This window comes from Lineus longissimus, chromosome 16, assembly GCF_910592395.1.
Source record: "Lineus longissimus chromosome 16, tnLinLong1.2, whole genome shotgun sequence".
Taxonomy (NCBI): Eukaryota; Metazoa; Nemertea; class Pilidiophora; order Heteronemertea; family Lineidae; genus Lineus; species Lineus longissimus.
Genome location: NC_088323.1, coordinates 2,433,936 through 2,445,791, shown reverse-complemented (window position 1 = coordinate 2,445,791; position 11,856 = coordinate 2,433,936). Strand labels below are relative to the sequence as shown.

The window sequence follows — 11,856 nt, the reverse complement described above, 5'->3', positions numbered from 1 at the left end:
ACAACTAGACTGTATTCAACTGACACTGGTACTACTTCTGCAACAACCACAATGGATGACTTCACATACGCTAGCGATGATGTTAACACGTCTTCAGCTCCAGACCATACACCAAAACTGTCTCAGACAACAACAACTCTGTTTCCAACTGACACTGGTATGTCTTCATCTACGACTGTAATGGAGGACTTTACATACACTAATGAGGATGTTAACACGTCTCCATCTCCAGGCAAAACAACAGAGCTGTCTGTGTCAACAAGTAGTCTGTATTCAACGGACACTGGTATGTCTTCATCTACGACTGTAATGGAGGACTTTACATACACCAGTAAAGATGTAACTGCAACCCAAGTTTTAGGTATTACACTACCGCTGACTCTATCAAGTAGCCTGTATTCAACTGACACGAGTGCATCACTAGATGACTTTACGTACAACAGTGAGGATCTAAGCACGCTACCACTTTTTGGCGGTACATCACAGCTGTCTTTGTCAAGTAGCCTATATTCAGCTGACACTGGTACGTTTGCTGAAACAACCACTCGGGATGACTTCACTTACCGCAGTGAGACACCCGGCACCACTCTTAAATTTCCCCTTTCGATGTTATCATCGGCACACTCCTCTTCGGAGAGCTCTGCCTACGAGCAAGTAGTTTCGAGCACGCATTCTCTTATTTCATCAACGCCTTATCTTAGTACTACTGAAGACTATTTTGCAACTCCAAGACTATCATCACCCACTTACATAGGTGCAACTCCAAGACTATCATCAACCACTTACATAGGTGCAACTCCAAGACTATCATCAGTCACTAACACGAGTGCAACACCAAAACCATCCTCTGATTTCGAAGACATTACATATGCGACTGAAACACCAAAACTTTCCTCTTCTTTTGTCAGTGAAAAGTCAATTACACTCCCCACGTACACAAGTGAAATATCACAACTATCATCCCACTTCAACACTGAACCCAGAATATCAGACACTACAAGCGAAACACAATCTATTGTCATCAGCAGAACGCTAGTTTTTACCACAAAATTCCCACCAACACTGAGCCCCCAAACAATATTACCAACATTCCTACACAGTACCACGTATGGCACGCGAAGTTTCCATAAGATAACTAGTTTATCATCGGCCACGTCATCCCGCGCACATGGAAGCATCTTTCCAAAGAGTTCAGAATCTGTTGATACAACAACAACAACGACAACAACAACAACAACAACAACAACAACAACGCTAGCAAGCGTCCTTCCAACCACTTCTGTTGATACATTAACATTAACGTCAGCAAATATCTTTCTAACAACTTCCATTTATACCACAACAAGAAGATCAGCGTCAACAAGCACATTTCCGAACACTTCCGTTGTCAAAACAAGAACCTTGACGTCAGCAAGGATATTTCCGACGACTTCCACAGATGCAACAAGAACGATAAATCGAGCAAAGACATCCACATTTCCAACGACTCCCACTGTTGGAACAATAACAATAACGTCAGCGGCCACCTCCGTAGGTACAACATCAACTGTCACGACAACAACGGTTATCCGGCCAACGACCTCAAGTAATGCCTCAGTGTCCCCGACCAACTCGACGCCACCAGTCTTACGTGAGTGCATTTGTTTTTTGTAATCTGTGATGATTAAACCATGGAAACAATTAACGATCTCGGAGAAACCTTGTTTTTAATGCCCAATTCAGTTCTTATTCAACATGTTAAAATCGTTTCATTTCAGATAATGGAGTTTATGTGTGTATCAGCATTCGTATCAGATTCAAAAATGATCTAAATGCGTCTTTGGAGGATTTGCAGAATTGGGTAAGCAGTGTTCAAGGTTATGACTATCTCAAGAAGAAAGATATGTACATGTATGGTAGGTCGGGGATGGGGCCTCACATCTGACAGGCATCCTCAGATCTGAGGATCACCAAATGATCAGCGCTTTTGATGATGAATGTTATGGATGTTTCAATATTCAAATGAAATCAATTTCAGGCATCGGATTTATTCGAGTCCGTCTCCGCCGTGAACGCCACTGTATCAAATCACTGGTAAGTATCTTTCGGAATATGGTGAAAGCTATTCTGGAAATAGTGTACTCAAATATAGCCTAGGTAATAGCATTCCGCGATGATGAGGTCACTGCAGCTGCTGCCCTCTATTTCCCCATCGCTGAATTACAGGCACTGTCGGACAAACATGCGGTTTCGTAATGGATTCAGACTTTCTAACTAGGGCAGTTAGATTCAATCTGGCACATGTCCGAGTGTTGGAAATACTACATAATTGTTCTGAATATTTCTCTCTCTGACTCTATGGTATCATTCATGCTAAAAACAATGCAGGGTCAAAGATAATTGACTTTGAAATAAGCTCAAATGCGTAGAAATAAGTGTCGATGTCCGACTGTCACGTGACTAAAACGTCATCAATATCTTATGCAAATGACCTTGTGAGCTATAAATAGTAACTTCGCGGAATACTATAAGGGTCCTTGGCTAAAAGTCTGCACTCCATTTCACGAAAAATGTCACTGCACAACCTAGAATGGCTAGGGCAATTTTTCAGTAGCTCTAGTGACGACAGGTGGCCAGTGCTGGCGCCTGCCGAGCTTGTGGCATTTTAAAACTTGACACCAACGACACATTGTGGTGAAAGTAAGATGCTTTATTTTCAACGGGTTCACTTTTTCAGGCTCAGTTCTTTAACTCTGCAGCTGAGAATGGACCTGCGGCTACTCGACCAGCTGAAGTCACGTGACAGCGGATTTAACCACGTCACATTCCTTGTGGAAAACGTCATCAATCCATACATAAAAAATGAGAGCACGACAATCAATGGAACTAAGATCGATCCAGGAGGCTTCAGTGAAATCGAAGGTAAAGCAATTTTTAAGGAAGACACATTCAGCAGAGTCAATATCGAACCTGATCCCCCAAAAATTGAAAACATTTCACTAGTATGAAGTTTTCTTGTACTGATGTCTCGGCTGGGTGCCTTTAAGGGTCTACTTTGGGACGCGACTATACGACGTGTTCCCCTGAAACCGAACAATAAAAACTGAAGGGTCTCCCTGCCCAAGGTGTCATCATTCAAAGCTAACTTTTTCGATATCTCAAAATTAGAAGTTGGCCGTTTGCATTTTGTATGTGACGCTATCTAGTATGTTATTCCTTCGAAACAGACGCTCTTGACCAACCTCTTCGCTTCTGCCCTGAAAGACATGGCTGCGACATTTCTGAATCCTACCACATTGCATGTTTGAACCCATGCGTGGGTCATCACTGCACCCATGGACACTGCGTCGAAGATGGAAGAGGAGAGCCAGTTTGCCGGTGGGTTGAAACTATCACGTTACCGTTATACTGCCAACCTCCATATCCTTTGTACCATATTTGTAAATTTCTAAAAGCCCTCTCTCTGATGATTAAAATGTTTTGAAAAGAGGCCTGACATTGTCTAAAACCTGGACATGGAACATTGGGTGATGTGTGTATAGTACCCCCAGGTATATGTCACGGCTTAACCCGCCGGCCATGAGGGAATTCCTTTATGGCCCAGTGGTTGGCGCGTTGGCCCCAGAGTGGAAGTTAAGCAACGTTGAGCGCGGTCAACCTTCGGATCGGTGACCGGCGCGTACAATACATCCGGCAGACCTTCCCATGCGATGCGAGCTCTGGATTTGTAGTTCGGTAATGAGACGCAAGAAGCGCTAAGTAGGATAGAGGACGATCCATCTCTGTCCGAAGGGGGGAATGATGTATAGTACCCCCAGGTATATGGCACGGCTTAACCCGCCGGCCATGAGAGAATTCCTGTGGTTGGCGCGTTGGCCCCAGAGTGGAAGTTAAGCAACGGTGAGCGCGGTCAACCTTCGGATCGGTGACCGGCGCGTACAATACAATGTGGTATTGTTTTATCAATGGCCATCAATCGCTATGTTTTTGGTATCTCTACGCTTATATCATGCATGTCGTTTACTCCCAGATACTACCTGTAGATCTTTAGTAGTGTCGGCTAGTGCTGGCCCTCACGGTACGACGTCAAATGAACTTCCTTTTCAAGAAAAGTTCAAGAATGTCTGCCTTGTTTCAGATGCTACCAAGGTTACAGCGGAGAAAGATGCCAACTTCGCGTTGATGACCATGCTGCATTAAGGGATATATACTCGATGGAGTACATTGCAGTCGTCACAATTCCCATCGTCCTGTTTTCTCTAGTTGCCGTTGGGATTGTCATGACGACGTACAATTTCCTGCGGAAAAGACAGTTACATTCATTTGGCAGTCAGGCATGTCGGGATTGCGAGATGGCATCGTATACAGAGTAAGCACTAATTTGGCAATGCAACCAGGACAGTCAGCCCGTTTTCAGTAACAAACTCGGCCGTATTTCAGAGTGCTGTCGCAGATCCCCAGATTGAGTTGTGTGCTCAAGGTTGTGTTTTGGCCAGTATTTCTCTCTGTTTTCCATTACGGAGCTGGTCTAGAGCACATAAGTTGGCGTCTGCTCTCCAGATCCACATTCAACTTCTCATCGAATACTTTTTTCTTTCATTTCAGTGAGTCATTTGACACAGAAGCAGACTTCGGGAGCGGGGTGAGGAAGTTACTTGTGTTCTGCCATTTTGTGAACCCATTCTACTACTGCGTAGCTACATTTGTAAGCAGTGTTAAAACAGCGTCGTTGGTTTTCCCATATTGTTGTGTAACTAAGTATGTAAGACCATCATAAACTGAAACACTGACGCAGTACATGTATATGGTATATCGTTTATCATATTATCATTCCAGTACTGTCGTAGTGCCCGTGCCTCTCTTACCAGCTTGAAAAGCCTTCCATCAATGTCGACCGACCTTCCACCTCTCGACAGTGTTTCCAATGATAATATGGTGAGAGACAATCTGAGAATTGCTTTTAGAAACACTGTCTCTTGTCCAAGCGAGCTGCAAGGATGTACACAACCTCATTAAGTACTTCATTTGGAAGATATTTGTATCTGTGTGAACGTAGATTTAGTTCACAGATAATAAGTCCTACTCGATTGTTCAAAGACTGAACAGGGTCAATGGTGGAGGTGCCCTCTTAAAAATCTTCTATTTTGACTTAATCTTCTGGATTTTGGGGTGTGCGTAACTTTCACATCAACAGAAGTTGGGGAAGATTCTCTGAAACCGCAGGCATGCTGGCACAAAGAAAAACTTATTTTGTTTGTTTTGAATTTTTGATGTGATTTTCCAAACCCTTCGTATTCTCACCTTGTATACGTAGTTCTCTTTCTTTTCCTACAGTTTCGAATCGGCCACCTCGTTCCCCAGAATGGACACGGATATTATGGGTTATCAAACCCAAACCTTGACCTAGATGTGGACTACAGTGACCCAGGGGAAGGCGAGAGTCAGTGGACTGCACTGTAACGGAGTACCAGCTCTCGGTCCTCGCACGCTGGCAAAATTCTACACTTCTCAGATAATATAACTACATGTAGTCGACCCAAATAGCATTCAGCAGCAGAATCAAAAGGAGCAATAAAACATTTTATGAAGATTTCGACGGCAATCCCTACTTATAAAACGTGCCGCTGTGTTTTTTCTCTATGTTTACCCTCATCAGGAATCTGCTGAAAAATCGAATCAGTGGACGAGGTCAACTACCATAAATATTACCAATGATTAACACTTAACAAGGACGATTAGCATTCTCCCAATATACCACTTACTAATATAGTTTAGGACGCAAGGTTTCTGCCGTTCAAGTTACGGACCATTCAATGAATGAATGCACAGAGAGGAGAGGAAAAAAATCAGACAAAAACGTGTTAGGAAACCACTGTTACCCAAATTAATGAAGTTCTGATTGTTTTGTCGCTGAAACCTCTGCTGATATAAACAGTTTGGATGATGCTAAACGCGATATTGATAACTCAATTTTCCATCATTGACTCCAGAATGCAAGTGGAAGGGGTCGACATCAGTAAATGAAAAGAACTGTGGGGCCCATCATGTGTGCCATATCAGGTTGCAATGCATGTACCAAAATGCTACTTGATGCTTAGTCAGTATGAAAGGAATAGCCCGACAAAAAGCCAGTATGAAACAACTTACCCAAATACTAATTTCTTCGTAAACCTTGGCCTTACCTAATGATATAAACTCCCAATTATCTTTTTTCCCGTATATTTGTACGTATATAATGCGCCATGAGGTATACACTCACACGAGCAAGCCTCTTGACGAAACTTGGACAAGTCAAAACTCAGAGTCTTGACAATGGAAAGGCATCTGACTGCTGTCTTCTTGATACAGGTGAGCTTGATTTTATCAATTGTCACAATCATCTCAATTCGCCCCCTCCCCCATCAAGTGCAGCGAAAAGCCTTCAAACAACCCTGGAAATGTTCGTTGAAGCTGGATTCGCTCGCCGTGCATCTATGGCGGGAATCAAAATGGCTCACAGTTCAGAGATGTGACTAACTAATGAAACATGGTTAGAGGGCTTGATAGTTTATTTGTAACAATGCTTGTCATCAAAAATATCTGTTAGTTAAACCTTATTTATATATATCTTGTAAGAAAAACAACATCAACGCCTCCGAACCACAGGGAGGAAGGCGAACAAGGTTACAATAATCTGACCACCGGCTACGCGCAGTTGGCCTCGGATTCCGCACCATCGATTCAAGGCGTTCAATGAGGAGGTCAACCGGTGCAGAATTCGACGGCTGGGTTGAAGAGATAACTACAAACATGACAATGCACCCACATATATCCGGCCATGACCATACTTGGATATTTGAAGGAAGGGGCATCGGCGCTTCGCTGTCTACTGTAGACTCGGCAGTTGATCAAAGTGTCATGCATGTGACCAGTTAACCATAAATACCCTCACCGGTTCGGTAGCAGTTCCTTAAGCGCCGCTCTGACGCCGACTCGAGAGATCTCTCACAACCGAGCCTAGCTTGTTGACTCCTCATATCGCTGGAACCCGGGCGGATCAGGGGCGGCGTTTCCGCGCTCGAATGGGTGCGTTTACTTCGGTGCTTTCATTGAAAGTGGGGCCGGGATGGTGAGGTGGATTGCCATGGTTGGTGGAGTTCGAGACAAGACAGTAAAGGGGATACAATCACAAGCGTCAGTCGCATCACCCGGATATCATGGATGCATTAATGCTCTTCGAGCTCATTTATCTAAACGGGGTAAGTCATTAGAAATTACTGTAAATCATTTCAATCTTTAATGTGGTCTTTCCTTCTTGATATTTTACCAAAGTTTTATTTATTGGGTGTTATCGTTGTTATTGTCTTTTTATGAGAATGTTGTGCCAACCTAGTCCCCTTAATAAATCAACTCACCTTTACTCGCAGTACATGAACTTCACCATGTAGCTCCCGCTGTCGTGCGATTTTCGTCGCTGCGACCTGCCATAATTGTCGCTGTGATGAGCGATGAATCGGATCGCTCGTCTGTGGTTGAAAGAGGTATTCGCTGTTTTTTATATGGATCCTTGACCTATTCCTCTAGCAGGCCCCTGAAATGACCACAGCAAACGAGAGATTGCTGTTGCAGGCGATCATAATCGCACGTTAGCTGCTGTGTCAAAAATCACGGGGATGCGAGTCTTCTGCCAAGCGCATCAAGCTTTATATCCAATTCTTTCCCGAGGTGAACGTTTCAAATCAATTTCAACTCAAATTGATTTATCGGATTTGCCGCCGTGAAACAGGTCCCGGGAGGGTGCTTAGAGTGATACACATTATTACAGGAGTCCGACTACGAGGAATTGAAAGACTGCCTCTAAAATCGCTGGCGATAACATGGAATAACGTTGACTTGCCAAAATATGAACCTAAACGAACTGACGACCCAATGAAAGGGAAAACTTGGGCGTGGGATTTACAATGTAGATGGTCAGGATAGTCTGCCCCCTCGCCAATATGAACCGCCACACTCAGCACCAAACTACCATGCTGATCTGTTATGGTTTTCCTCCATGTTGCATGATATTTTAGACACGGCTTGCGAACAGAAAATGAGACAACGACGTACTTGCAAAAGTGGTGTACACCCACAGCAGTACAGTGATAAGCTAATGCATTAATCCACTCCCCCGCCCCATTATTTGATTCTAGTCTCTTGCCTTGTTCATTTCGCTAATTCCTCAGCATAAAGGTAAGACTTTCCTTTGAGTTGTCACGCCTAATGCATCTCGATGTAGTAAAAAGTCTCATTCGTAAGTCGGATAAATCAAATTTACCCCCAAAAATAAGGCATCGTGATGCATCTGCTCCATGTGTCTCTTAAAAAGAACCTGAACAAATTATCATGACGGTAAGTCTCTTTCCTTCTCTCTTCATCCCGTTCTTCGGGGAAGGCTAGGTAATGAATGAAAATGGACCCCTCTAAATGAGACTGTTGATTGTACAGCGTAATATAAGAACTTACTTACAACTTTTGGGGACGAGGTTAAATGATGGCATTTCGATTTCTTATCGTCGAAGAAACATGTATCATGCGCCAACGATTTATTCCCTGTGATCAGCCTCTTGTGTCACTTGTCACTGGCAGCTTGTGACAAGAGGACGTGCGTTCAGACAGGCATGGTACATGGCGGACTGAGAGATCTGTCAATTAAACCGATAGGGACATCCTTTGGGCATCAGTGATGTTGCTGTTCTATGCCAATAAAACCAATTGCAATACGGTTGGATTCTGTCCCAAGGTATACTCTCTAAATGTAAAAGAGTGAAGCTCACTCTTAAAAGAGTGGAATTCACTCCAAAAAGAGTGGAATTTCACTCTTTTGCAAGAGTGGTCCCTAACTACACTCTGGGTTCACTCTTTTACATTTAGAGAGTACACGAAACAAAATATTCTATTGAATACGTGGCCACTGGCATTCTGCCACCTGACATACCCGGTGTAGAAGTAGAAAATGCCCCCCTGGAAAAAGTGTCCAGTCTGTTGAAGTCGGACAAAATATGGTTCTATAGACAGGCCATGACATTCAATAGCTCAGAGATTAAAGGGAATAATAGAATCCTTCGATCCCAGAACATTCCATCTTAGGGCATTTTAAATTTCTACACCGGCGCTGATTCACCTGGGTGTCCGTTGCATTCAGGCCAGGTGGAGTTATAGGATGTATCGATGTACTTGTATGAAGCTTTCGTTAAGCAATATAGTAAGACACTTTTTAAGCTGGACACTGATTCGTGTTACACCGTGCCATTTGCACACAAGTTACAAGATATTGCGGTGAGTTCAGACAAGCATGTCAGATCTCAGACTGACATATTGGTCAATTAAACCGATTGGGACATAGCACGGGAGCTAATGATCAGTTTTGGTATGAGTGATGTTGGCCTCATCGAGCGCATCGATGAAGCGCGCCCGGGGGCGGGGAAGTTACATCGGATAAGGTCACGGAATGGTTCAGTGGTTTTGATACGGTTAATGTCATCCATGCATCTTGTATGGCCATTTGCGGGACCAAATGGTAGCTGTCACACTAGCCTCAGGTTCATCAAGCCAACTCGCTTGTTCAAATTTGGATAACCTGATATTACAGCGAATGTCTGTACGAGGTTAGCTTTAACCTTGGTAACCATTACACGCATGGCCTCGCTTCCCAGGAAAAATTAATCAGTCTATCCCAGTATTCTGGGAACTTGTATGGCAAAAGTATTGCCTGGGCAATGGGCCGTGCAATTTTATCAGCGTACTTTGCCATTTGACTGGCATTTGAATGACTAATATGTCAGGATGTCACTGAGAAATTAAAGACAAGATGCGCCCGTCATATCGCGGCAGCTCCTCCCCTCGCACTCGATGACTGAGCTCATTTCTATGTGTTGCACTGACGTTCAAGGTGTAGGGTTGATACATGGCCCGGAATGCCTTGTATGTAGGTGGGTTGTAAATGTGGATATCAAACCTTTATTTTTCAGACGTGGTTGTTCCTGTCTGAGGGTACCCCCTGGCACTGTTACTCGTTTGACGGGGTAGGCCGAGTCGTCTTTAAGAGCATCGATGTGGACCCTCTGAGGTACATTCGTAACTATCCCGCCGCATCATTCGTCAAATTCTGAAATTGACTTTTACGTGGTTTCACAAACATTGTAAGCGTCATCAACTTACCGGTTTTAAAGTGGGAGAGCTGCATTGGCTGTTATCTGAGCATGCTGACGATAATAAAACAGAAAAATTACACGAAACTTTCTCTGCCATTAAAGTTTTATTGTCTCCAACAAATTCACTGGCACTTACGAGGCAGAAGTGTTTTAAAAAAAGGAAACGATGCTCACCAGGCTTTTTCCTTTACTTTAGATGCATACAACCTTTTGTTGGCCTTAAGGCATAATAAGACTTCATAACCATTTTCAGGGGTGACTTCAGCTTTTCCTTCAACACAGAAGCTAGTTCGGGCCTTATCTATTACGCAGGGGACCTAAAGAATGATTACGAAGGCATCTTCTTACGCGATGGCAGGCTAAGCTACTTCATCTTCAACCCTGACAAATCAGGACATGGTTCTACTTCGTCTGAAGCGAATGGATTCGAGGCGACCACTGTGCGGAAGCTGAATGATGGGCAGAGGCATCAGGTATTCTTCAATAAAGGGAAGGGTCAGATTCGCCACCGGTCCGGGGTATTGAAAACGAAATCTAAGTCGTATAAGTCGGGAATATATACTGTACATGTAACATGTATTAACCAAACAACGGGTGGAAATTTACAACTTACTTTCTTCTCGACAGGTTGATTTTTACCGAAATAAACTGATAAACGGCAAGCATACTACGGGTCTTGTCGTGGATGGCGAACTGGTGTACAAGGACAGCCGCATCCGAGACCACCTAAGTATTCGATCTCCTTACTATATAGGCGGCGTCCCGGCAAGTTTGGTAGGTTTATTCAAGATACCACTTAGCCTTGCTTGCATTGCGGCCGGCTTGTCGATGAATTTCATGAATAATGGTCAAAGACAACCAACGTAATCGATTGTCATATTACATATCTACAGGGTGTCCCCGACCCTCCCCTATTTCTTGTAACAACGAGAACAGCACGTTTGACCCAAGGTGAGGAAGATAGCGACGAACGGAACGAAAAGGATTGGGCCTCATTGTAATCAGAGTACGCTATCATATGTTTTTACAATGCTCAATCAGACTCCCGTCTAGTTAATCCCAAATTGGCCGAGATGAAAATAATGACCAATACCTTCTCAGTTCAATCCTTGTACCTTTCAGGGCGTCGGCGTTCCTCCCTTTACTGGCCAGATTCGCATGTTCAAAGAACGTTTCTCAAGTACCGGATTCGAACACCCGGACGAAGAAATCAACGTGAAGCGCTGTGAAAGCATAGTAAACTACTACTTTTAGGATACTGTTTATAACCCCCAGATTTTCTTGCTTCTTTGATTTTGTGAAATAAAAAAAAATCGCGCTTCATCTTTACAGATACCGAAAACATTTTGGAATTTCCATTTCAAAAATATTTTCGCACTTCTTATTTTCGTGAATTGGAATTATGACGTAGCAGCACTTAACAATTTTATAGGACAAATGGAGGGTGACGTGTTTACTAAAAGTAAATTAAAAGTACATGTAGCATGTTTAGAAAATAATAGTGTGTCGATTGTGTTTTCATTCCAAGAATTATATACAAAATAACGTTAAATAACGTTATTTTCGCCTGCTATTGACGATGGCAGGAACTGGATTGTCAACTCCTGTGGCGGTCGCCAGAGCCAGGGGACTCACTGGTCCAATTTGTCGCCTCCATGTGACAAATGTGCATCGTGCATGTAAATGGAACTGGTTCTCGTCCGGT

General features: G+C 43.5%; 1 protein-coding gene across 1 annotated transcript; it reads left to right on the top strand.

Moving 5' to 3' along the window:
• Positions 1-285: 285 nt before the first annotated feature.
• On the top strand, positions 286-11,650 carry LOC135500732 (uncharacterized). The gene is made up of 13 exons (XM_064792366.1): positions 286-1,630; positions 1,758-1,840; positions 2,018-2,073; positions 2,717-2,901; positions 3,207-3,357; positions 4,118-4,348; positions 4,585-4,621; positions 4,816-4,914; positions 5,314-6,327; positions 9,969-10,066; positions 10,405-10,624; positions 10,779-10,925; positions 11,274-11,650. The coding sequence occupies exons 1-9, from the start codon at positions 289-291 to the stop codon at positions 5,437-5,439; spliced, it is 2,310 nt and encodes a 769-aa protein (XP_064648436.1). The 5' UTR covers positions 286-288; the 3' UTR covers positions 5,440-6,327; positions 9,969-10,066; positions 10,405-10,624; positions 10,779-10,925; positions 11,274-11,650.
• The last annotated feature ends 206 nt before the right edge of the window (positions 11,651-11,856 follow it).